Below are 26,414 nucleotides of genomic sequence, written 5' to 3'. Positions count from 1 at the left end.
TTGCCCTCCGCTGGACTCTTTCCAATTTTTCCACATCCTTCTTGTAGTGTGGGGCCCAAAACTGGATACAGTACTCCAGATGAGGCCTTACCAATGTCAAATAGAGGGGAATGATCACATCCCTCGATCTGCTGGCAATGCCCCTACTTATACAGCCCAAAATGCTGTTAGCCTTTTTGGCAACAAGGGCACACTGTTGACTCTTATCCAGCTTCTTATCCACTGTAACCCCTTGGTCCTTTTCTACAGAACTGCTGCCTAGCCACTCGGTCCTTAGTCTGTAATAGTGAATGGGATTCTTCCGTCCTAAGTGCAGGACTCTGCACTTGTCCTTGTTGAACCTCATCAGGTTTCTTTTGGCCCAGTCCTCTAATTTGTCTAGGTCCCTCTGTATCCTATCCCTACCCTCCAGTGTATCTACTACTCCTCTCAGTTTAGTGTCATCTGCAAACTTGCTGAGAGTGCAGTCCACACTATCCTCCAGATCATTAATGAAGATATTGAACAAAACCGGCCCCAGGACCGACCCTTGGGGCACTCCACTTAAAACCGGCTGCCAACTAGACATTTAGCCATTGATCACTACCTGCTGAGCCCGACAATCTAGCCAGCTTTCTATTCATCTTATAGTCCAATCATCCAGCCCATACTTCTTCAACTTGCTGGCAAGAATACTGTGGGAGACCGTATCAAAAGCTTTGCTAAAGTCAAGGAATAACACATCCACTGCTTTCCCCTCATCCACAGACCCAGTTACCTCCTCATAGAAGGCAATTAGATTAGTCCGGCATGACTTGCCCTTGGTGAATCCGTGCTGACTGTTCCTGATCGCTTTCCTCTCCTCTAAGTGCTTCAGAATTGATTCCTTGAGGACCTGCTCCATGATTTTTTCAGGGATTGAGGTGAGGATGGCTGGCCTGTAGTTCCCCAGATCCTCCTTCTTCCCTTTTTTAAAGGTGGGCACTGCATTAGCCTTTTTCCAGTCATCTGGGACCTCCTCCATTCACCATGAGTTTTCAAAGATAATGGCCAATGGCTCTGCAATCACATCCGCCAACTCCTTTAGCACCCTCGGATGCAGCGCATCCGGCCCCATGAACTTGTGCTCGTCCTGTTTTTCTAAGTAGTCCCGAACCACTTCTTTCTCCACAGAGGGCTGGTCACCTTCTCCCCATACTGTGCTGCCTAGTGCAGCAGTCTGGGAGCTGATCTTGTTTGTGAAGATAGAGGCAAAAAAATCATTGAGTACATTAGCTTTTTCCACATCCTCTGTCACTAGGTTGCCTCCCTCATTCAGTAAGGGGCCCATACTTTCATTGACTTTCTTCTTGTTGCTAACATACTTGAAGAAACCCTTCTTGTTACTCTTAACATCTCTTGCTAGCTGCAACTCTAAGTGTGATTTGGCCTTCCTAATTTCACTCCTGCATGCCTGAGCAATATTTTTATACTCCTCCCTGGTCATTTGTCCAGTCTTCCACTTCTTGTAAGCTTCTTTATTGCGTTTAAGATCAGCAAGGATTTCACTGTTAAGCCAAGCTGGTCGCCTGCCATATTTACTATTCTTCCTACACATCGGGGTGGTTTTTTCTTGCAACCTCACTAAGAATTCTTTAAAATACATCCAGCTCTCCTGGACTCCTTTTCCCCTCATGTTATTTTCCCAGGGGATCCTGCCCATGAGCTCCCTGAGGGAGTCAAAGTCTGCTTTTCTGAAGTCCAGGCTCCGTATTCTGCTGCTCTTTTTTATCCTTTGTCAGGATCCTGAATTCGACCATCTCATGGTCACTGCCTACCAGGTTCCCATCCACTTTTGCCTCCCCTACTAACTCTTCTCTGTTTGTGAGCAGCAGGTCAAGAAGAGCTCTACCCCTAGTTGGTTCCTTCAGCACTTGAACCAGGAAATTGTCCCCTACACTTTCCAAAAACTTCCTGGATTATCTGTGCACCGCTGTATTGCTCTCCCAGCAGATATCAGGGTGATTAAAGTCTCCCATGAGAACTAGGGCCTGCGATCTAGTAACTTCTGCTAGTTGCCAGAAGAAAGCTTCGTCCACCTCATCCCCCTGGTCTGGTGGTCTATAGTAGACTCCCACCATGAAATCACCCTTGTTGCTCACACTTCTAAACTTAATCCAGAGACTCTCAGATTTTTCTGCAGTTTCCTACCGGAGCTCTGAGCAGTCATATTGCTCTCTTACATACAGTGCAATTTCCCCACCTTGTCTGCCCTGCCTGTCCTTCCTGAACAGTTTTTATCCATCCATGACACTACTCCAGTCATGTGAGTTATCCCACCAAGTCTGTGTTATTCCAATCACATCATAGTTCCTTGACTGTGCCAGGACTTCCAGTTCTCGCTGCTTGTTTCCCATGCTTCTTGCATTTGTGTATAGGCTCTTAAGACAGCTTGCTGATTGTCCCACTTTCTCAGTCTGAGACAGGAGTCCTCCCCTCTTGCACTCTCCTGCTCGTGCTTCCTCCCAGTATCCCATTTCCCCACTTCCCTCAGGGCTTTGGTCTCCTTCCTCCGGTGAACCTAGTTTAAAGCCCTCCTCACAAGGTTAGCCAGCCTGCTTGCGAAGATGCTCTTCCCTCTCTTTGTTAGGTGGAGCCCATCCCTGCCTAGCACTCCTCCTTCTTGGAACACCATCCCATGGTCGAAGAATCCAAAGCCTTCTCTCCGACAGCACCTGCGTAGCCACTTAAGGTAGGACAAGTAGAAACAGGCTTAATCTGCAATAATGGATGTTTAAGGTAGATATTAGGAGAAACTTTCTAACTAAAAGAATAGTAAAATATTGAAAAAGTTCCATGGTGGGTTGTGGATTCCCTGTAATTTAAGATTCTTAAGAACAGGTTAGACAAACACCTTTCAGGGATGGTCTTGGTAACTTGGTCCTGACTCAGTGTAGGGGGTTGGACTTCATGACCTCTTGAGCTCCCATCCAGCCCTAAATTTCTGATTGTATATTAGCATCTGTACTTGCCACTCTGGAGAGACTTTGGACTGCAGTGACTCTGAACCTGACTTAAGGGGTCATGATGGAAAGTAACTGAACATAATCTCCCACTAAGATGCTGTAGGTATGACAGCTAACATGAGCCATGGCAGTATAAGCAGGGGAATATCGAGTAGGAATAGGGAGGTGGTAGTACTTCACTATACATTACTGGATATTATGTCAAAAAAGAAATGCTGACAAATTTGATGGGGTTTGGATAAGAGAATTATGGAAATTCTGCTTTGTAATGAGAGACTTAAGAAGCTCAATCTATTTAGCTTATCAAAGAGGAGGTTAAGTGACTGGATCATAGCAAGGCGATTTCGGAGAGCAGAAGGTTCTTTAATCTAATAAACAAAAGCCCAGTGGCTGGAAAATTTGTCTAGATAAATTCAGGTTGTAAATATGTTTAACAGTCATTATGGTAATTAATCACTGCATTATATTTCGCAGCAATATGGTGGACTTTCTATCATTTGAGGTCTTTAAATCAACATTGGATGCCTTTTTCAAAAAAATCTACAGTCTAACTCAGCCACAAGAGACGGGTTGATACAGGAATCTTTGGGTGAGGTTCTCTTATGAAGGAGATCAGACTAGATGATAATGGTCCCTTTTGGCCTTGAAATCTGTTAATCTTTGTTTGCAGGTTTCTACATTAGCCAGATATCCAGTTAATCGTGTCTCTGGACTCACAACCAAGTTCAGCAAACCATGCCAATTCAACAAAACACTGAAACAGAACGGGGGTTAATTGGCAGTGATGGAGACTTAGTTGTACCTCATATCATAGGTGCCAACTTTTCCTCGCTCCAGTGGGTGCTCGACCCCCCCAGGCCCTGTCCTGACTCCACCCCTGCCCTGCCCCGCCCCATTCCAACCACTTCGCCAAAGTCCCTGCCCCTACTCCACCCCCTCCCTGCCCCTATTGGACCCCTCCCCCAAATTGCCATCCCAGCCCCACCTCCTCCCCTGAGCACGCTGTGTTCCCCCTCCTCCCCGCTCCCTCCCAGTGTTTGTCGTGCAAAACAGCTGTTTTGGAGCAGCAAACGCTGGGTGCTAGGGGGAAAAAGCGGGCACGTGGCGGGCTCAGAGGAGGAGATGGAGGCAGAGGTGAACTGGGGCCAGGGAAGTAGGGCAGGGAGCTGCCGGTGGGTGCAGATCACCTACCAATTTTTCCTTGTGGGTGCTCCAGCCCCGGAGTAACAACTGAGTCGGTGCCTATGCCAGATACCTAGAGAGGGTAGCAACTCTGCTCTGCTTCCCAGGGAGTAAGTCAGGGCCATTCCCTAGACAGAGTGGATGAACCCTTGCTCCAGATCAGTGTGTCATGTGATCTTGTATAATTTATAGCTCAGTCCCTGTAGGCTGGGATTGGGAAAAGGAAGGATCCTTTCAGGGTAGGTTACTCTCATCCTCGCACTGGAAGCAGTAACAGCACGGAGCTTAATGAACAAGATCAAACACTTGTTCCCTTGACCCCCTGTGCAGGATTTCCATTTTTCATACTTGACCTGATCTCCTAGCTGGAACGAGGGCAGGAGCCATGGGTCCCCGACATAGGTGCTGACTCCATGGGTGCTTCAGGGCTGGAGCATCCATGGAGAAAAATTAGCAGATGCTTAGTACCCACCAGCAGCCAAGCTCCCCCCTCCCGCCCACAGGCAGCCCCGCCCATCAACTCCTCTCTCCCTTCCAGTGCCTCCTGAACACTGCGGAACAGCTGTTCTGCGGTGTACAGGAGGCACTGGGAGGGAGGGGGAGGCATGGGGATGAGGTGGGCTCAGGGGAGGGGGCATAAAGAGGCATGGTGGGGGTGGAGCCTTGGGTAAAGGGGGGGACAAGGCCAGGGGTGGGGTAGGAAGAGGCGGGTCAGGGATGGGACCTTGGGAGAAGAGTGGAGTGGGGGTGGGGCCAGGGCTAAGTGGGGGTTGAGCACCCCCAGGGAAAATCAGAAGCTGGTGCCTGTGGTTCCCAATCTCCAGGGCTACAAGGAAAAGGGGATCTTAAAAGACACACATACAGGAGAGGAACTGGTGAAACTGACCCAAACACAATTTAGTTATATCCCCTTGGCAGACATCACTGATGAGTTTTCACCAATCCTCTGCTATATTAAGATGGGATAGGAGGTTGAATTGTCCCTTCCTCTCCCTCCTTTGAAACAGAGTTGCGGTGGGTGGGGATTTTTTCTTCCTGATTTCTTTTAAGTCCCCAGTAATTAGTTAGTTTTTTCCCTCCCTTTACTATTCCCTTCCCCCTCATCACAGTGGTTGATTCCTGTCTGGATTCTCTTTCTATCCCAGCAGGTGATGGGACGGTGAGTGAGAAAAAGAAGGAAGATTCTGAGCAGGTGGGACCACAGGTAACATTATCAGGTAGAGCCACAGGGAAAGTTTTCCAGAATACTGAGCAGGGAGAAGCCCATCAGAGTCAGTGCAGGCCAGAGAGGCAGCTGGGAAACCAAGCAGGGGAGATCCAGTGTGAATCCACTCACAGGAGCAGAGGGTTCAAAGAAACCAAAGAGCCTGTACTACAGAGAATCGCCTTTGGAGAGGAACTGAATTTATGCAGTGACTGTGGGAGAAGCTTCCTTTGGAAATCAGCCCTTATTACTCACCAGAGAATGCACACAGGAGAGAAACCCTATAAGTGTCTAGACTGTGAGAAAAGCTTCAACCGCAGCTCACACCTTATTTCACATCAGAGTACCCACACCGAGGAGAAACCATATAGATGCTCTGAGTGTGGAAAAAACTTCAATCAGCAGTCCAATCTCCTTATATACCAGGGAATCCACACAGGGGAACGGCCCTATAAATGCCCCAACTGTGGGAAAAGCTTCGGTTACAACTCAGTCCTTATGACACATCAGAAAATGCACACTGGAGAGCAGCCCTATAAGTGTCTTGACTGTGAGAAAATATTTAGCCAGAGCTCAGACCTCACTAAACATACAGGGGAGAGACCCTACAAATGCAATGAGTGTGGGAAAAGCTTTAGTCTGAGCTCCCACCTTATTTCACATCAAAAAACCCATAAGGGAGAGAAACCCTATATATGCCCCAGCTGTGGGAAAAGCTTCAGTGACAGCTCAAACCTTATTATTCATCAAAGGATCCACACAGGAGAGAAGCCCTACAAATGCCCTGAGTGCAGGAAAAGCTTCGGTCGTCTCTCACACCTTAATAGACATCAGACAATCCACACAGGAGAGAGACCCTTTAAATGCTTGGACTGTGGGAACAGCTTTCGTGACAGCTCATCCCTCATCAGGCATCAGAGAATCCACACAGAAGAGAAACCCTAGAAGATGGGTGAAGTGAACAACAAAGTGGCTGATTCCCACGAATATCGGAGGGTCAGGTAAGACAGTACTGGCCATCTAATGAGGACATGCAGTAGCTATTAAAGTAGATAATGAAATCACATTCCTAGAACAGAGTCATGCAAAGCAAGAGGCAGAGATAAGATTTCCATGTTGTGATGCGATTTGATTATTACATCTCAAGAAGCTCTGAACGTCCTTTGATCAGCTCCTGCACTGAAGTTTGTTGATACAGATCTAGAACCATCCTTATCTTGTGTGCTGTGACTTTGATTTATTCTTGATACTGTTTTAGTTAATGGATACATTCAGGAGCAGAGATGGACTCAGTTAGGTCAGAAATGCAATGATACTTGGGCTCTGGGCACCGAGCTGGGATGATGGTTTATTTGTGACGTTCTTGCTTTGACTGAAGAGGAGTGGATCCCAGTTTCTCAAACTCTGAGACCTTTATCAGGAGATGTCAAGAATGTGAAGATGGGCCTCTGTGTAATGAAATGGGATCTCTGGGAAAGTCTCTTTAAAAGTTTATTTTATATTGTATAATCTAGCCCATATAATTACACTGGAGTTCTGCTTTTTATTCCCTGTATTCACCATGAATTCATAGATCTAAAATGACTAACTAGATGACTGAACTATTGATTATTACCAGTGGAGTTACATGCTTTCACTGTTATAGGTCTGCAGATGTCCTTTCTGATATATGTATCCACTACAAAAGTCCTGTAATAAGGCGGTAAAATCCCTGACCCAATTACTTGTGCTTAATCCTTCTACATTTAGAATCTAGGTCTATTAAATACACTGTAGTTCCATTGAAATTAGTTTGAAATTTCATTTTTAGACAACAGGCACTTAGCACAAAACTATCAAAAAGTTTATTTCAGAATTACGAGTGTAAATACACTGAAGCTAATTCCCTGGAATCTAAATATATATGTTCGCCTGAGTGTGGAGCAAAAGCAATAGCAACAAGAGATTCCATAATAAAGTTAATCTGCAGCTTGTACAAACCAGTGGTAAGGATGAGTGAAAAGGAGATCACAATGCAAGTAAAGCCACTGGGCTGCAAAGGGAATCCAGTTTGTGTAACTGGAATTGGAAAGGGATAGAATCTGTGAACATGGAAAAGATTTTCTGATACATGTGTTTCTTCTGTAACTGTACTGGCATAACTATAGGGGAAAAAAGTACTAGACTTTATGTACTGAGGTATTTTTCTTGTGGCCCATAGTGAGATGCCTACCAGAACCCATTGGAATTCTGGGACAAGGACAAGGAGTAATGGTCTCAAGTTGCAGTGGGGGAGGTTTAGGTTGGATATTGGGAAAAAATTTCACTAGGAGGGTGGTGAAACACTGGAATAGGTTACCTAGGGCGGTGGTGGAATCTCCTTCCTTAGAGGTTTTTAAGGTCAGGCTTGACAAAGCCCTGGCTGGGATGATTTAGTTGGGAATTGGTCCTGCTTTGAGCAGGGGTTTGGACCAGATGGCCTCCTGAGGTCCCTTCTAACTCTGATATTCTATGATTCTATGACTTACTCAAACTAACAAACTCCCATCTTCTGACATCCCATAATTCATCTGATTTTTGCGAGTCAGAAACATTTTTCAAATTGTTTGTCAAGCAACATGGAGGAAATGCTATCAAGTGCCAGGATCCAAAGAGTTGAGAGATAGCCACAGGGATGCTATGGTGATACATCCATAGGCAGGTTTCAGAGTAGCAGCTGTGTTAGGGCTTGGCTACACTCGAAACTTCAAAGTGTTGCCACGGGAGCGCTGCCGTGGGAGCGCTTTGAAATGTGAGTGTGGTCGCAGCGCCAGCGCTGGGAGAGAGCTCTCCCAGCGCTACAGGTACTCCACCTCCTCATGGGGTTTAGCTTGCCGTGCTGGGAGCCGTGCTCCCAGCGCTGTGGCACTGTTTACACTGATGCTTTACGGCGCTGTATCTTGCAGCGCTCAGGGGTGTGGTTTTTTCACACCCCTCAGTGAGAAAGTTGCAGCGCTGTAAAGTGCCAGTGTAGCCAAGGCCTTAGTATATATCCTCAAAAAGAACAGGAGTGCTTGTGGCACCTTAGAGACTAACAAATTTATTTCATCACTGGCGTCAACTTTCTCCGGCGTCGGTGGGTGCCCGCGCACCCCCGCCTCTGACCCCACCCTGACTCCACCCCATCCCCGTCCCTGACTCTGACCCCATTCCAACCCCATCCCCAAAATCCGCACCCTAACTCCACCCCCTCCCTGCCCCTATTGGATCCCTTCCCCAAATCCCCACCCCGGCCCCACATCTTCCCCCAGCACACACCGTTCCCCCTCCTCCCCCCTCCCTCCCTGCCCCGCGAATCAGCTGTGTCACAGAGCAAGCGCTGGGAGGGAGGGGGGAGAAGCAGGACGCGGCGGGGCACTCGTGGAGGAGGCGGAGGTGAGCTGGAGCAGGGGAGTAGGGGGGCCACGGGGAGCTACCAGTGGGTGCTTAGCACCCACCAATTTGGAGCACCCACGGAGTCGACGCCTATGTCTATAGGTGGAAGAGGGTGGGCCAGAATGTCAGGATGCAGAAGGTTTCTTTCTTAGAGAGATGTGTAGGGCTCACCCCAGACCTGCAGCAACAGCACCAACATCAGAGTTCTCATCAGCTTGGAGAAGTGTGTGGCCATTGTCATCTGAATGCTCCCCACTCCCTGTTGTTGTCTTGGTGGGTGAAATAACATGGACAAGGACTGTGATTTAGGGGGCTCTCAGTATCTGTGTTCACAGATTGCAGGACATGGCAAGGTTGGGGTGCTGGCCATGAATATAATACCACAGTGATCTCCAGCACAGCTGTTTGCCTTTGCATCCTGTTCAGCATCATCTATTGGATGTCCTTTCCTTTGTCCATGCTCTCCCTTGAGTGTATCTCTGCCTGCTGCAGAAAACCAACCTCCGTTGACAATTGCTTTATGAAATTCAGTAGTTAATGAGGAATCATCATCAGATGGGCATATTTTTAATGGGATTCCACTGAGATTGGTACTCGGCTTGATGCTATTTAATATTTATCAGTAATCTGGAAGCAAATATCCACAAATTGTATAATGTTGTGACAGAAAAGCTGGAGGAGTAGGGCAGCCCTGCTCAGCGATCTGGATTGCTTGGTAGATTGGGCTCAGTCAAACCAAAATATGTTTTAATACAGTCAAATACAAGGTCCTATGCCTAAGAACAAAGGGACAGATTTTCAAATGTCTGTTTAGGTGCCTCAAGACTCAGTTGCCTAGTGGCATGTAATGACTGGATAATGGAGTGAGTGTGCTTATAAAATTTGCAGATGACACAAAACTGGGAAGAGTCCCAAGTGCTTTGGAGAACAGGATTATGATTCAAAATGACCTTGACAAATTAGAGAATTGGTCTGAAATCAATGCTTAGGAAGAAAAAAAAATATCAAGTGCACAAATACTAAATGGAGACTAACTGGCTAGGATGGTGGTAATACTCCTGAAAAGGATCTGGGAGTTATAGTGGATCAAAAATTCAATATGAACCAACAGTGTGGTGCAGTTGCAAAACTGGCTAATACCATTCTGGGGTGCATTAAACAGGAGTGCCGTATGTAAGACATGGGAGACAATGTTCCCACTCCATTTGGCACTGGTGAGGCCTCAGCTGGAGTACTGTGTCCAGAGCTGGGCACCACACTTTAGGAAATGTGTGAACAGATTGGAGAGAGTTCGGAAGATATTTTCTAAACCTTAGTTTTTTCTCTGACCTATGAGGAAAGGTTAAAAAAACAACCCCTCAAAACATTTAGTATTGAGAGCAGAAGATTGAGTGGGGACCTGATAATCTTCAAATATGTTAAGAGTGTTATAAAAAGGATGGTGAACAATTGTTCTCCATATCCACTGAAGGCAGGACAAGAAGCCATTGGCTTAATCTGCAACCCAAGAGATTAGATATTATGAAAAACTTTCTAACTAAAAGGGTAGTTAAGCTCTGGAAGAGGCTTCTAAGGGAGGCTGTGAAAACCCCATCGCTGAAGGTTTTCAAGAACACTTGTTAGGGATGGACTAGGTTTGCTTGGTCCTGCCTCAGCATGGGGGGATGGACTAGAGGACCTCTCAATGTCTCATCCAATTTTACATTTCTATGGTTTTCAAAAGCACCTAAGTGGGTTATTTCCCCAGCTCTGATTGCACCAGCTTAGGTGCATTTGAAAGTCCCAAGTCTGCCGCAAAGAATTCAGGCCCTACCTACAGAATGGGGGTGGGGTGGGGCTGTACATGGGAGACAGGTGCTCCTGAAAAGGCTTTAGGGGTCATGGTCAAGCAACTCAACATGAGATCCCAGTATGAAATGTGGCTGTGGCCAAAAGGTCTAATGTGATCCTAGAATGTATAAAGAAGGGAAATGGTGAATAGGAACAAGGAGGTGGTGTGTATGGCATAGATGAGACCAATACAGGAACAGTGCATCCAATTCTGTTCACACTTCGAAAGGATATTGTTCAGAACAATTCAGACAAGAGCTACAACAATGATTCAAGGTGTGGAAAACCTGCTTTATAGTGTGAGTATTTCAAACAAGATCGTATAGTGCCCTTGATGAATATTTGGGAAGTAAGTTCTACACACAAGTGATTATATGAAAAAGCTCTTAAGGGCTAGTCTATAAAGGAAATTTATATCTGAATAAGATAAGGCAGTGGCTCTCAACCTTTCCAGAATACTGTACCCCTTTCAGGAGTCTGATTTGTCTTGCTTATCCCCAAGTTTCATCTCACTTAAAAACTACTTGCTTACAAAACCAGACATAAAAATACAAAAGAATCACAGCACACTGATACTGCAAAATTGCTGACTTTCTTGTTTTTACCATATAATTATAAAATAAATCAATTGGAATATAAATATTTTACTTTTATTTCAACATATAGTATAAAAAGCAGTATAAATAAGTCATTGTCTGTATGAAATTTTAGTTTGAACTCACTTTGCTAGTGCTTTTCATGTAGCCTGCTGTAAAACTAGGCAAATATCTAGATGAGTTGATGTACCCCATGGAAGATCTCTGCATACCCTGGTTGAGAACCACTGAGTTAAGGTGTGGGTTGAAGCCAACATTCTTTATTCCAGTATAGTTTGCTGTGTGTTATTCTGGTATCAGGGTTTCTTTCTTTGATTTGCTTTATGTCACTTTGAAAGGGCATTAAACTAGGACTGTCAAATGATTAAAAAAATTAATCATGATTAATCGCTCCGTTAAACAATAATAGAACACCATATATTTAAATATTTTGGATGTTTTCTACATTTTCAAATATTTTTATTTCAATTACAACACAGAACACAAAGTGTACAGTACTCACTTTATATTTATTTTTATTACAAATATTTGCACTGTAAAAAAGAAAAAAAATCACCTAAGTACTGTAGTGCAATCTCTATCATGAAAGTTGAACTTACAAATTAGAATTATGTATAAAAAATAACTACACTCAAAAACAATGTAAAACTTTAGACCCTACAAGTCCACTCAGTCCTACTTCTTGTTCAGCCAATCATTCAGACAAACAAGTTGTTTACATTTGCAGGAGATAATGCTGCCCACTTCTTATTTACAATGTCACCTCAAAGTGAGAACAGGCATTCACATAGCACTGTTGTAGCCAGCGTCACAAGCTATTTATGTGCCAGATATGGTAAAGATTCATATGTCCCTTCATGCTTTGCCCACCATTCTATGCTGATGAAGGGTTCTGCTCAATAACAATCCAAAGCAGTGTGGACAGATGCATATTCATTTTCATCATCTGAGTCAGATGCTACCAACAAAATGTTGATTTTCTTTTTTGGTGGTTCGAGTTCTGTAGTTTCTGCATTGGAATGTTGCTCTTTTAAGACTCCTGCAAACGTGCCACCTCTCATCCCTCTCAGATTTTGGGAGGTACTTCAGATTCTTAAACCTTGGGTCAAGTGTTGTAGCTATCTTTAGAAATCTCACATTGGTACCTTCTTTGTGTTTTGTCAGATCTGCAGTGAAAGTGTTCTTAAATCAAAAATGTGCTTGGTTGTCATCTGAGACTGCCATAACACGAAATATATGGTAGGATGCAGATTAAACGGAGCAGGAGAAATACAATTCTTCCCAAGGAGTTCAGTCACAAATTTAATTAATGCTTTTTTTTTTTTTAAACGAGCATCATCGGCATAGAAGCATGGCCTCTGGAATCATAGCTAAAGCATGAAGGTGCATACAAATGTTTAGCATATCTGGCGCATAAATACCTAGCAATATTGGCTACAACGGTGCCATGCAAATGCCTATTCTCGTTCTCAGGTGACATTGTAAATAAGAAGTGGGCAGCAGCATCTCCTGCAAATGTAAACAAACTTGTTTGTTTTAATGATTGGCTGAACAAGAAGTAGTACTGAGTGGACTTGTAGGCGCTAAAGTTTTACATTGTTTTGTTTTGGTTTTGAGTGCAGTTACGTAACAAAAATAATCTACATTTGTAAGTTGCACTTTCACGATACAGATTGCATTACGTACTTGTATGAGGTGAATTGAAAAATACTGTTTCTTCTGTTTATCATTTTTATAGTGCAAATATTTGTAATAAAAATATAAAGTGAGCACTATACACTTTGTATTCTGTATTGCAAATTGAAATCAAATATTTGAAAATGTAGAAAAACATCCTAAATATTTAATAAATTTGAATTGGTATTCTATTGTTTAACAGTGTGATTAAACCTGTGATTAATTGCGATTAATTTTTTTGAGTTAATCATGTGACTTAACTGCAGTTAATTGACAGCCCCAGATGAATCCAAAGAAAGGTACTCTTATATTGTAATGAGAGTGCCCACATGGGGAATTAGATTGGTATAGATACACCCGAATAACTGGTAAAACTTTCTAGCATAGACAAGCCCTAAGGTGCTAGAGAGAAAGAGGCAGAATAATAGCTGAGAAAGGCAGTCCTCCTTGGTGGGTCACAAGAAATGGAAGAAGTTTTTGATGGCAGCCTTGAAGTCATAAAAAAACTTGCTACTGGAAGAACAAGTTGTTTGAAATCAAAATTGTACATTAAAACAAAATCACAATAAGAGCATAGGCAATGTTGTACTAGAAACCATTATGTGAGGCGATTGCTTAGCTACTAGCATCAGTTATTGTTTTCTGTGATTATTCACTATAAAACCATACATATAAGTAGCATAGTTGGCACAGTGTTAACCAAGGTAAATGATGGCATGACAAGAAAAAAAAGAGTAATGAAAATACCATTCTAAAAATAAATAAATGGAGGAGTGAAACTACATTTACTGCAGATTACAGGAGGGGGCGTGCCATTCAGGCAATCAAAATAGCAGAATAAGAGCTGCAATGAGGCCATGTGCAGACATACACCTTTGTAAACTGGCAAGGAATTTTAAACTCCAGTAGCATATGAACAAATTTAGGAGGGCGTCTGTGTCAAATATTTCTCTGAATCAAATCTCTTAGACAGCTCAAGACAATGTTACAGATCAAGAAGCGCTCTCTTGTCTAGGCATTGGGGGTACCTTGCACCTTTAACACCACAGCCCTGTGGGATGGGGGAGGCTGAGATGGACCATCCAGTGAGGAACACAAGCACCTCTGCCAACCTACACCCTATCTGGGCAACCACTCCAGACAGCTCACCCAATCTGTGGCAATATTGCCAATGCCAAATGTTCAAAAATTATGAGTCTGCTTTATCAAAAAATCATGAGATTCGCTTTGGTAACTTTGATCCTCTCTGTTCCTCCCTATCCTGGGGTTTAGCAAAGCTTTTGATACGGTCTCCCGCAGTATTCTTGCCAGCAAGTTAAAGAAGTATGGTCTGGACGAATGGACCATAAGGTGGATAGAAAGCTGGCTGGTTAGATCGTCGGGCTCAATGGCTCCATGTCTAGTTGGCAGCCAATATCAAGTGGAGTGCCCCAGGGGTCAGTCCCAGGGCTGGTTTTGTTTAATATCTTCATTAATAATCTGGAGGATGCGTAGATTGCACCCTCTGCAAGTTTGCAGATGACACTAAACTGGGAGAAGTGGTAGATATGCTGGAGGATAGGGATAGGATACAGAGGATTGGGCCAAAAGAAATCTGATGAAGTTCAACAAGGACAAGTGCAGAGTCCTGCACTTAGGATGGAAGAATCCCATGCACTGCTACAGACTAGGGACTGAGTGGCTAGGCAGCAGTTCTGCAGAAAAGTACCTAGGGGTTACAGTGGATCAGAAACTGGATATGAGTCGACAGTGTGCCCTTGTTGCCAAGAAGGCTAACGATATTTTGGGCTGTATAAGTAGGGGCATTGCCAGCAGATCGAGGGACATGATCATTCCCCTCTATTCGACATCGGTGAGGCCTCATCAGGAGTACTGTGTCCAGGTTTGGGCCCCACACTACAAGAAGGATGAGGAAAAATTGGAAAGAGTCCAGCAGAGGGCAACAATAATGATTAGGGGGCTGGAGCACGTGACTTATGAGGAGAGGCTGAGGGAACTGGGATTGTTTAGTCTCCAGAAGAGAAGAATGAGGGGGGATTTGATAGCTGCTTTCAACTAACTGAAAGGGGGTTCCAAAGAGGATGGATCAGATTCTAGACTGTTCTCAATGGTAGTGGATGACAGAACAAGGAGTAATGGTCTTAAGTTGCAGTGGAGGAGGTTTACATTGGATATTAGGAAAAACTTACTGGTCAACCATACACCTCGTTTGGAACTGGAATTACGCAATCAGGCAGCAGCAGAATCCTCCCCAAAAGCAAATACAGTACAATACAGTGTTGAACATAAACTACTAGCCAGGATGGGCAGGGACGGTGTCCCTAGCCTCTGTTTGCTAGAAGCAGGGAATAGGTGACAGGGGATGGATCACTTGATGATTACCCTTTCTGTTCATTCCCTCTGGGGCACCTGGCATTGGCCACTGTCGGAAGACAGGATACTGGGCTAGATGGACTATTGGTCTGACCCAGTGTGGCCGTTCTTTTGTACTAAAAAAGTAAAGAGAAAGTTTTTTTAAAAAAAATTGACGTGGTTAAGAAACTGTTTCTGTGCTTGTTTCATTTAAATGTAGATTGTTAAAAGCATTTTTCTTCTGCAGAGTAAAGTTTTAAAGCTGTATTAAGTCCATGTTCCGTTATAAACTTTGGAAAGAACAACCATAATGTCTCATTCAGAGTTACACACAGACTACATTCCCTCGGGGGTTCTACTGTATTCCTAGAAGTTTCATCACATGGCCTACTCTTTAATTAAAGAGTAATCTTTAACTCCTGGAGATTCCTGGACAATCCTGGAGAGCTGGGAACCCTTCCAGCTTGCCCTCTCTTCTCCCTTTGCCCCTTGTTTACTGCAGGAAGCAGAGTCTGCTTTTAATAAGGGCAGAGTGAGGGCAGAGGCTTCAGCAGCTGCTACTGAGCATCCTCAGCTCACAGGAGTCTGCTGCCTAACAGCAAAGTAGGGGATTCAGAGGGAAGCAGGTTTTGAAGGTAACTCTAGGCTCTACCGGAGCATTGATCCCTCAGCTGGCAACTTCTGGTAATAGAGAAAGTGCTGGGAACGGGAGGAAAGTGACTTTGCACACAGGGACCCCCGGGAACCTCAGCTCCCTTTAGAAATCTGCTCCCGCCTTATAGATGCATCTACGGACGGAGCTGAGCTGCAAGGAAGTAGCTGCTTCTTGTCGGGAAGTGCTCACTGCTCAGGGTAAAACCGCGGTAGGCTGTACAGGTTGGGGGCGGGGGGAGGCTGCAGGGGGGCATGATCAGATCGCAGTGTGGGTCTCCTTTTTCTCTGGGGGTGGGGGAACATCGGGAAGGGGAAGAAGAGGAAAAATGAGAAATGGAGAAGGGTGGGGAGAGGCAGCGTGAGATGTAGCAGATTTAACCATTTGCACAGTTAGGGGAGAGGGAATAATGAGTGACAGAGGGGAGACTGGGACGGGGTGGGGGCTAATTCTTCATTTAAAAATCTGATCCCATTACCACTTCCTCCTACAGTCACAGAGACAAGCCCTGACGCCCCCTCAGATTCCAGAGTGAGAAGTAGATCTCAATATTAAAGTGAGAACAGAGATGTGCTTGTTTCATCGGACACATCAAGTCTAAGAGGTCTTGGATCCCGTGTCTTTATAAGAGCACGTCCACACTGACAGGTAAATAGGCTTGGCAGAGGTCGATTTTTATTCTTTTATAGTTTTTTACGGATAGTATCTATGTTTATTTTAAAGCATTTTATTTTTATTGATTTAAATTGTCCTAGCTGTGGGAAATTATGGCGGGGGGGGGACGGGACAGGCAATCAGGAATCAGACCACCTAGGTCAGACAAAGACATCCACTCCGGGATGCATTCTTATACACAGGTACAAACAAGTTACACATCACTCCTGATGCATTGAGGTACAACCCCTCTACATGTTAGGGTGCTGCCTCTCTCCTGGTACATGTTGGTTCGAACAAACAAGTCTATCCATCATATTATCCTTTTGACCATGTCTTTAGGATAGGTCAGCCTGTTCCTCATTAGCTCTGTGGCATGTGTTCGTACCAGAATGTTCTGGTGCCATCCTGGCACATATTCATCCTACTTGTACTTGATACCTTTTATATAGGTGTATATGACAATTAGAAGCTTTCTTCTTGCCAACTTCTGTGAGTAGGGCCTGCCTTTGGCTCACAGCTTTGCTTTATGTTAGCAAAGTCTTGACCATTACTTTAGTTCAGGCCTCAGGCCTCATACCAGGCCTCTGATCCCAAGGGTTTATGTTTCAGGGCCTCATCTTACTACAAGTACTGTCCAGGGTAAAAGTAAACCTGAGAAAAACCTAGCATTGAAATTAGTGAACTAATGCTCTTGAGTTCTGCTCTGACCTCTGCCATTTGCCTGCCAGATAACCTTGGGCAAGTCACTTCACTGTTCTGTGCCTCAGTTTCCCCATCTGTAAAATGGGGATAATGATCCTGCCCTCTTTTAAAAAGTACTTTGACATCTACTGATGAAAAGTGCTAGACAAAAGCTACGCATTACTATTATGATGAATAATGATTTCCCTTTCTTAGGGTTTTGAAAATCTTACTTGGCACCTACATATCTTTAAAAATATGGCCCTATGTTCTTGGCCAAGAAGGGAGTTCTTTTTTATTCACGTACTTCAAACCTATTTGTATTGGTTTGTTGCCCTAATATCCATTTAAATCCAATCACTTGGCAGAAAAGATCAATTTGTTCAACATTCAATGCCCCCTTCTTAAATGGTTTTGCTATCTTGGTACAAAGCACAACTTTGCCAGGATAGCTGTGTTCACATTAGGAGCATTTTGTTGGTCTAGCACAGTGGTTCTTAACCAGGGGTAACATGTACCCCTGCGGTACTTAGATGTCTTCCAGGGGGTACATCAATTCATCTAGATATTTGCCTAATTTTACAACAGGCTACATAAAAAGCACTAACAAAGTCAGTACAAACTAATATTTCATACAGACAATGGCTTGTTTATACTGCTCTATGTACCATACATTGAAATGTACATACAATATTTATATTCCAATTGACTTATTTTATAATTATATGGTAACAATGAGAAAGTCAGCAATTTTGCAGTATCAGTGTGCTGTGGCACTTTTTGTATTTTTATGTCTGATTTAGTAAGCAAGTAGTTTTTAAGTGAAGTGAAACTTAGGAGTACACAACACAAATCAAACTCCTGAAAGGGGTATAGTACTCCAGAAAGGTTGAGAATCATTGGTCTGGCAGATCAGTATTTCTACATTGGTGAAGCACTCCTAGTGTAGACATTAGCCATAGGTGCTTCTGAAAATGTTAAACTTGGGGCAAGTTATCTGGACCGACTGAATTTAAAATATCTCACTTTAGTATAACAATGTGTCACTGTGAATAATTCTTCAATGATGAATGTTCGGCTGTATTATTTTCCCAACAGAGTTGTTAATAGTTCAATTTCCACAGTAGGAGAGTGTCCAGAAACTGTGGTTTAGAAATGGTCTGGGTTTAAAAACATGGAATATTTTTGCAGCAAGTATTCTCTAATAGGGAGACCTATTTTCACCATTTTTCCCCCAGCACAGGATTTTCCATTTCCAAACCTGACGTGATCTTTCTGATGGAGCAAGTGTGGGTCCCAGTTCTCCAAGGCCCTGAGGATAAGGACAGCCTGATTGGTGGTTCTCACACAAGTGAGAATTTAGTGAAACAGACTCTGAAAGGAACAGCTGGGATTCCCACAAAGGGCTTGTGAGCTCCCCAGCTTCTAGATCATCTTGCCCAAGACAGGATGGCCCCCAGCAGGTGTCATATCCTCTTGGCAGATGTCACTCATTGCTTCCCACCACCCTTATGGACACCTGCCTGTAGCTCTTTCCCTCTGAGTGTTTGGATGGGATGTGGAGGCAGAACCGGCCTCCTTTTCTCTTTCCTCTGGGGAAGGGTCTGGGAGATTCAATTCCTGATATTTCAATCTCCCCAGTAGTTACTTTGGTTCCCCCCTTTCTGAGGTCCCCTGTCTCCCAGCACAGGGACTGACTCCTGTCTGGATTCTCTATCTGTCCCAGCAGGTGATGGGACGGTGAGTGAGAATGAGGAGGAGAATCCTCAGCAGGAAGGTCCTGAACAGGTGGAACCACATGGGACAGTTTCGGGACTATCCAAGGGGAACATTTCCCAGAGATCTGGGAGGGGAGACACCTGTGAGAGTCAGAGCAGGCCAGAGAGACAGCAGAGAAACCAGCCAAGGAAAATGAAAGGTAAATCCACTCCTGTTGGGGAAGATTTCACGGAATTCATTGATGCCACAATTCAGCAGAGAATCAACATGGGAGCAAACCTCACACATGCCACATCTGTGGAAAAACGTACAGATCGAGCTCATCCTTTACTAAACATTGGAAACTCCACACAGGAGAGAAATGTTATAAATGTACCGACTGTGGGAAAAGCTTCATTCAGAGCTCACACCTTATGCAACATCAGAGAATCCACACTGGCGAGAAACCCTACAATTGCATTGACTGTGGGAAAATCTTCAGTGACAGTTCGCACCTTATTAAACATCAGAGAACCCACACAGGACAGAAACCATATAAATGCCCCGAATGCGGGAAAAGCTTCTGTGACAGCTCAACGCTCACTAAACACCATAGAATCCACACAGGAGAGAAGCCCTACAAATGCCCCGACTGCAGGAAAAGCTTTGGTCGGAGCTCAGACCTCAGTATCCACCAAAGAATCCACATGGAGGAGCGGCCCTATAAATGCTGTGACTGTGGAAAAAGCTTCACAGATCGATCAACCTTTATTAAACATCAGCGAATCCACACAGGAGAGAAACCATATAAGTGCCCCAAGTGTGGGAAAAGCTTCAGTGACAACTCAGCCTTTATTCGGCATCAGAGAATCCATATGTGAGAGAGCCTTGTGCCAATGAGGGCTTGGCAAAAGGAATAGAACCACTGCCATTTGCCATGGATCTCAGACAGCCAGGCAAGGCTGGAGTGGCCCTCTCATGAGGGCACACAACTGCTTTATTAAAGCAGACAACGAAATTATTTCCTGGAATGGAGCAGAGCAAGAGGCTGAGATAAGTTTCCCATGCTGCGATGGGAAGCCTAGAACATTCTCTCTTCCGGGTGTATACTCTGCTTCTGTTGTCCTTCTTCATCTTAATTAGTTTGACTTCTGATTTATTCCTGATAGCATTTTAATTAATTAATTTGAATGCTTAGAGGAGGAGGAACGCTGTTTTTCACATGACTTGCATTTAGAGATTGGGCAACCGCGGGGCCCACTACTCATGGATTCAGCAAACTCTGATCTGGTTCCAACACTGGAGACAAAGGACGCATGGTCTTCTTCGTTAAGTAGACTTTCTAATGGTAGTCCCTGTGATTTTTTGTTCTAATGGGAAGAAGTGCAGATCCCTCACATGCCCTTCCCCTAGGTAGATCAAACAGCTTGTGTGCCTGTTCTTGACAGGGAACAGAGTCTTGCATGTGTTTAAAACCTGAGAAATGTTTCATAATAAATCCACAGGACTTACACTAAAGTCTGTAGCTAAACTATACTAATGATGAGAACTAATTAAACTAACACCACTATAGAACCATTTACAGAATTAATATTGAAAGCCTGGCTAACCATTAGCAAAACTATAGGGAGCTCCAACTCTCTCCAAGTGCGGTGAGAAGGAACTGAGAAAGAGGTGGTGGACTTGCGCCTTTTATGCCCCAGCTAGGGATGAGGGATGCAGGTATTGCTCAGTGTTACTGCTGACAAAAGTCTCATACTCAAATGCATTGGGTGCATGCACACCTAAAGTAGAGTGTGTGTGTGCACGGATACTTGAAGGAGAAGGGTTATTTCTCTCGCTCTCTCTTTTTTCCCTTGCTTTTTACCTCTGATCAGGAGCAAAGATTGAGTGTCCCGGATCATTCCTCCAGCTCCCTCCATGGTGATCGGGAGGCAGGACTGAGCAGCTGCTGCTCCCCAGTGGGGTCTGTGCTGGGTAGAGACCTTAATTAAACCCCCTACGTGCCCAGCCCAGGGAGGACTTTCTGCAGTGGCTGGAACCAGCCCGTGGGGCAGCCCCAGGCTCTGCTGACACCAGCTTCTAAACCAGCTGATTGAGAGAGAACTCAGTGAAAGTGCTGGAGGTGGACAGGCTAGTAATTCCCCTGCACAAGTGGCCCCTCCTCACCCCCCATGTGTCTGAGAGTTACAGAGCTGCCACTTTTATTGTACACTCACTTTGTGTAGCCTCAGATCTCACAGCCCGGCAGACTTTGATCACTTGGTAACACAGTTCTTGTTCCTCTCACTAGCATACTAACAACCAGGAAGGCACAACACCTTGCTCTTTGCTCAGATCCAGCAGGCATCTGGTAGGGGAGTAAACCTCCAGGGGTAGGGGGCTCAGACAAGGGAAGAAGTGGGGAAGAAGGGGCAGAGGTTATTCAGAAGGTTTTGTCTCAGAGTGTGTGTGTGTGTGCGTGTTAGGGTGACCAGACAGCAAGTATGAAAAATCAGGACGGGGGTGAGGGGTAATTGGAGCTTATAGAAGAAAAAGACCCAAAAATCGGGACTGGCCCTGTAAAATCGGGACATCTGGTCACCCTCATGCATGTGTGTGTGTGTTGGGGGGTTTATGAATGGAAGGGTGAAAATTAACAGGAGAGGAAAAGGAGGGAGATGATGGGAGAGACAGCCTGAAATGTGTGAGATTTAACCATTCCTGCACAGTCAGCGCAGGTTTTATTCTTTGTTTAAAAGTCTAACCAATCTTCGGCATGCCTAGATAAGCCATGGAGCACCCTCCAATTCTGCAATGACAGTTAAATCTGTGCTAGGGTAATAATAATAATGATGATAATTAATAATCAACAGCAGCATTTAAGTATTGTCATGGATGCATTTGCCCTATACAGGAACATCAGGTCTTACAGGACTTGAATGTCACTGACAAGGTGGGTGAGGTAATATCTTTTATTGGACCAACTTCTGTTGGTGAGAAAAATGAGCTTTTGAACCACAGAGAGAAAACTTGTCTCTCTCTCAGCAACAGAAGTTGGTCCAATAAAAGATATCACCACCCCCACCTTGTCTCTCTAATATCCTGGGACTGACACAGCTACTACTACACTACATCCTACAATGGTATTCCACAAACATTTCACACCCATTGTTGTAACACCCATTTCTCCTTGTAGTGTTGGGGCTCTCAGTGTTTTGGCTAATTTTAATCAAGGTTCAACTACATGCAGGGAGGGGGGATCCTCAACATTCAGCATTTTTAGGATTATTTTTGCTTCCATATTTTCTGGGTTTTTTTAAATGATAAATCTCTGTCTAACATACCCATCACTTCATACTAGCTTAAAAAGGACAGCCAGGTGAGAAAAGACCCTTCAGATTTCATTCCGAAAGGAAGACCTCTCTGTCCCTTGTGAGAGCACTTTCTCCTTCCCATCAGCATTTTATTAGTATAATTAAACAGTGTCGTAGAGCTGTAATTGGAGATTAATCAAACACATACCTTTGGCCAAGTCCTGATGCTTTCACCCTAATCTAGACAGCTTCTGAACCCATGTTCAGACAAACCAGCAAGCTAATGCACCACTAATTTTCAAAGGTGATCCAAAAAAGAAAAAAATTGCTTTTGTGACCATTTTGGCTTCTTGATGATAAATAAGAAGGGCCTGAAATGTATGTTGTTTCCTTTTACATTAGAAGATCCAATCCTTTTAAAAAAGCAAATGGAAAACAGGAGAACTGCAAGGTTTAGGACATCCAAGAGATGTAGCAAACAAAACCAAACTACAAAAAATATGCAGATATTTTATCGAGAGAAAAGAGAAGAATCTTTCAGGCACTCTCTAAAAGAACAATAAAGTGCCCATGCGTAATTATTGTTTCCTTTTCTGGTGCCCTTGAAGAAATTGCTATTTTAATGCTGGACAATATGTCTGTCATTGAAACTGATGGAAAATAATTGAAACTTGATGGAGAATATAGCTCTCGAAGTGGATAACTTTTTTCAGTGTTTAAAGCAAAAGTCTCAGGTGATGCCAAGAGGGAGACAGAGGTGATGAGCAGGCACAGCTCCTAGTGAAGCTAGCGCGGACAGGGTATCCCCCCGTGTATATATAATTAAAAAATAAATAAAAAATAATTTAAGCATTCCCGCTCACCCCCTAAGGGTACCCCATTTTATTCCATATACATACATTATAGTCCAACAACCTGCAAATATTTAAAAAATTAAAATCTTTACACTCGTAAAAATCCATCTAAACAATGCCCATTAAAAATACCTTCAATCTAAATAAAATCATACATCTAAAAAAAGCTTTTGATCACCAAAAAGCCTCTAACAATATAAGCAATTTGTCTATTAAAAAAAACAAATTAATTTAAAATTCAGCTTAGCCTAAAAATAAAAAAAAATTGCTCTGCATTCAAAATCAAAAATCAACGCAAACTATACTAAATACAAATAAAAACTGCTTTTGGCCCCAGCTAGCTATAAAAAAAAATATAAACAAAAACAAACCAAAAGCAATACAAGTTACAAAACTAAAATTACATTTGCAAAGCTTAACTGTCCAATAAAATCCAACAAAGTGCCTTTGTAACCCCAAAGCCAATGTGGCTTAATAACACCAAAAAAACCACAAGCAGCCAACCTAAACTAAAATCTCTAAAAAAAAACCACAAAAAATTCCAAAATATAAAAAACAGCCCTCCCCAAAACAAAAGCATATTAAAAATTCTAAACAAGCTAACTACAAAATAATCTTCCGTCCACCTCTTTCCCTTCTCTAAACGTTATACACAAACGTAGCCAATCTAAACATATATAAATATAAAATAGCATAAAGCTTAAAGCAGTAATGATTTTCAGAGGGGTTGAATTTCAATTGGCTTCCACTGTAGTGGTAGGTGATTTCAGCACATCTGAAATCAGGTCCAATGCGTCCTGAGCTGACAACTCAAAAAATCCAGGCACCCCAAATTAGTGGCCATTTCTGATTTCTATTGTTCTTACCAGTGTACCGAATTTCAGATTTCATCACAACCCAACAGCCTTCACTCTGACCTGGAATGAATGATATTCTTTTATCTTAAAATATAAAGACAACCTGTGATGGGGTGTACAAACCTCACACTGGGCCTGAAGCGGTAACAGGATAATACTAGGCCCGGTAACCTTGCCCCTCCAGGTCTGCACAGGGTTGCCAACTTGCTACTTTCGGAAAACTTGACCCCCTCCCCACCTTTTCCCCTGAGGCCCCACTCCCTCTCTCACCACTTCCTGAGGCCCTGCCCGCACTTGCTCGTCTTACCCCTCCCTCATCACTCACTGCTGTCCCCCTTTCCTCTTCCTCCTCCCTCGATCCTCTCCACCTCCCACACACTCAGCTGGGCTCCCTCTGTTCCAGGGCAGGAACAGGAGCTGCAGCCTGATATGGAGCCTGCCTGCCTGCCGGTAGGAGGTGGTCTCATTGAGCAGGGGCTGGCACAGGTTGATGACCCAGTGCCTTCCCCTGCCCGTGGTAACTGTACATCTGGCTGGACACTGCCAGGTCCCCTTTTTGACCAGATTTTTCCAGTCAAAAACCAGACACCTGGCAACCCTGTGCAGAGCATGCTCCAATTGGAGAGGAAGCTTGGAAGGGAGGCAGTGCCACTCAGCCCAGAAGGGGAAGGCTGGGGTGGAAGACAGACCTATCCTGAGGGCTCCTGAACATGGGTGCCAAAGAAGCCTCACTGTGAGGAAGAAGTCTGCCTGCTGAGCCCGGCTGGGGCTGTAGGTTTAGTTGTCTTTCCTTTTCTTTTGCTACCTAGGGCCATGTTACATCGACCTAACATACGCCAGCACACAGACACCCCACTTGTTAAATCACTTGTGTTAGCGGTACATGTCCTCACCTGGAATGCTTGTATTGGTTGTCAGGGTGGGGCATTGTGGGACAGCTCCTGAAAGCCAATAAGAGTTGACATGAGCAAAGCAGTGTCTAAACTGACACTGCGTCTGTGACAGTGTACCCCATAAGGCTTTATGGGGGGGAGGAGCTCATAAATGTATGTATGATATAACTGGAATAGGGTTTTGCTACATATGCCATGTAACATATCTATGTAAAGGTTATAATCTACTGGTTATGCTCATCCTAGTTGTGTGCAGGCATCATTTGTGTGTTCAAAGTTATGAACATTGGCTGTATAATTGCTTTATTTCTAAGTAGCCTTAGTTAAAACATTTGGTCACTTCTTAGGAAAGGAATGTGCAAATTAAGTACTCAATACAGAAGCACTTAACAGACAAAAGAGCTTGGAAGGCTCCAATCCACATAAGACGTCTTCCTGGAGACATACAAGATACCATGTGGAAATTGGCTTCTGCCTGTAAAGACTGAGTCATGCATGGGTATGTGACTTGCCCAGGTGGCTCCAGAGCTCCATCTTGGAGTTGGACTTTGCATAGGAGTGAGGAAGGGGGTCTCCACCCACAAGAGAAAGTCTATTTAAACCTGTGAGAGACCCCCTCCATTTTGTCTTCAGCTGGCTAAAGAAGGAATCTCTCCATCCCACCAGGATACTTAAAGAAAACTGGAACAAAGGACAGTAACCACAGGGGGTGTGAGTGATTGCTGGACCCAGGCTAAAAGGAGATTAGCCTCTAAAAGGGAGCATTCTGTCACTGGTGAGGTTCTTATCTGTATTCAGTTTGATTAGACATAGATTTGTGCATTTTATTTTATTTTTCTTGGTAACTTACTTTGTTCTGTCTGTTATAACTTGGACCCACTTAAATCCTACTTTCTGTATTTAATAAAATCACTTTTTTACTTATTAATCAACTCAGAGTATGTATTAATACCTGGGGGAGCAAATAACTATGCATATCTCTTTATCAGTATTATAGAGGGCGAACAATTTATGAGTTACCCCGCATAAGCTTTATACAAGGTAAAATGGGTTTATTTGGGTTTAGACCCCATTGGGAGTTGGGCATCTGGGTGCTAAAGACAAGCACACTTCTGTGAGCTGTTTTCAGGTAAACCTGCAGTTTTGGGGCAGGTAATTCAGACTCTGGGTCTTTGTTGGAGCAGACAGTGTCTGGCTCAGCAAGACAGGGTGCTGGGGTCCTGAGCTGGCAGGGGAAACAGGGATAGAAGTAGACTTGGCACATCGGTCAGCAGCTCCCAAGGGGGTTTCTGTGATCCAACCTGTTAGGTAAATAAAGCAAGTCCTCACTCACCTCTCCAGCACCCGAGTTCGTGCGGAGTTGGTATGGGGCACACAATTCTGTCAGAGACCAGACACCAATGCGTTGATCAACGGGCTCACACTATCCTTAGCTCTAAAAGCTTTAGATTAAGTGTGGCCCCTTTATTAGGGGTGAGCATCAATATTTATACACAGAAGTAAACAAAGTGATTAACAAAAGATAATGGTCATGCATAATCAATCAAGATTTTACAGGAAAAGCAAGTTAACAAGTAAATGCATAGAGATAAAGGCTAATGGCTACTT

General features: G+C 44.0%; 1 protein-coding gene across 2 annotated transcripts in view; it reads left to right on the top strand.

The window, feature by feature from the left end:
* The window catches only part of LOC115641040 (zinc finger protein OZF-like), a 33,193-nt gene extending 13,248 nt beyond the window's left edge, over positions 1-19,945 (top strand). The window contains exons 3-5 of one of the 2 annotated variants that reach the window (XM_030544155.1): positions 5,312-6,259; positions 10,699-10,705; positions 19,247-19,945. In XM_030544155.1, coding sequence (XP_030400015.1) covers positions 5,312-6,259; positions 10,699-10,705; positions 19,247-19,787 — 1,496 coding nt within the window. In that variant the 3' untranslated portion in view covers positions 19,788-19,945. Of the gene's footprint in view, positions 1-3,654; positions 3,821-5,311; positions 6,260-10,698; positions 10,706-19,246 lie in introns of those variants that run through there. The other variant, XR_003998004.1, reaches the window with a different exon arrangement.
* Positions 19,946-26,414: the final 6,469 nt, after the last annotated feature.

Source organism: Gopherus evgoodei, unplaced genomic scaffold (assembly GCF_007399415.2).
Source record: "Gopherus evgoodei ecotype Sinaloan lineage unplaced genomic scaffold, rGopEvg1_v1.p scaffold_33_arrow_ctg1, whole genome shotgun sequence".
NCBI lineage: Eukaryota > Metazoa > Chordata > Testudines > Testudinidae > Gopherus > Gopherus evgoodei.
The sequence above is the reverse complement of the archived record's forward strand: the minus strand, read 5'-3'. Positions and strand labels throughout refer to the sequence as shown.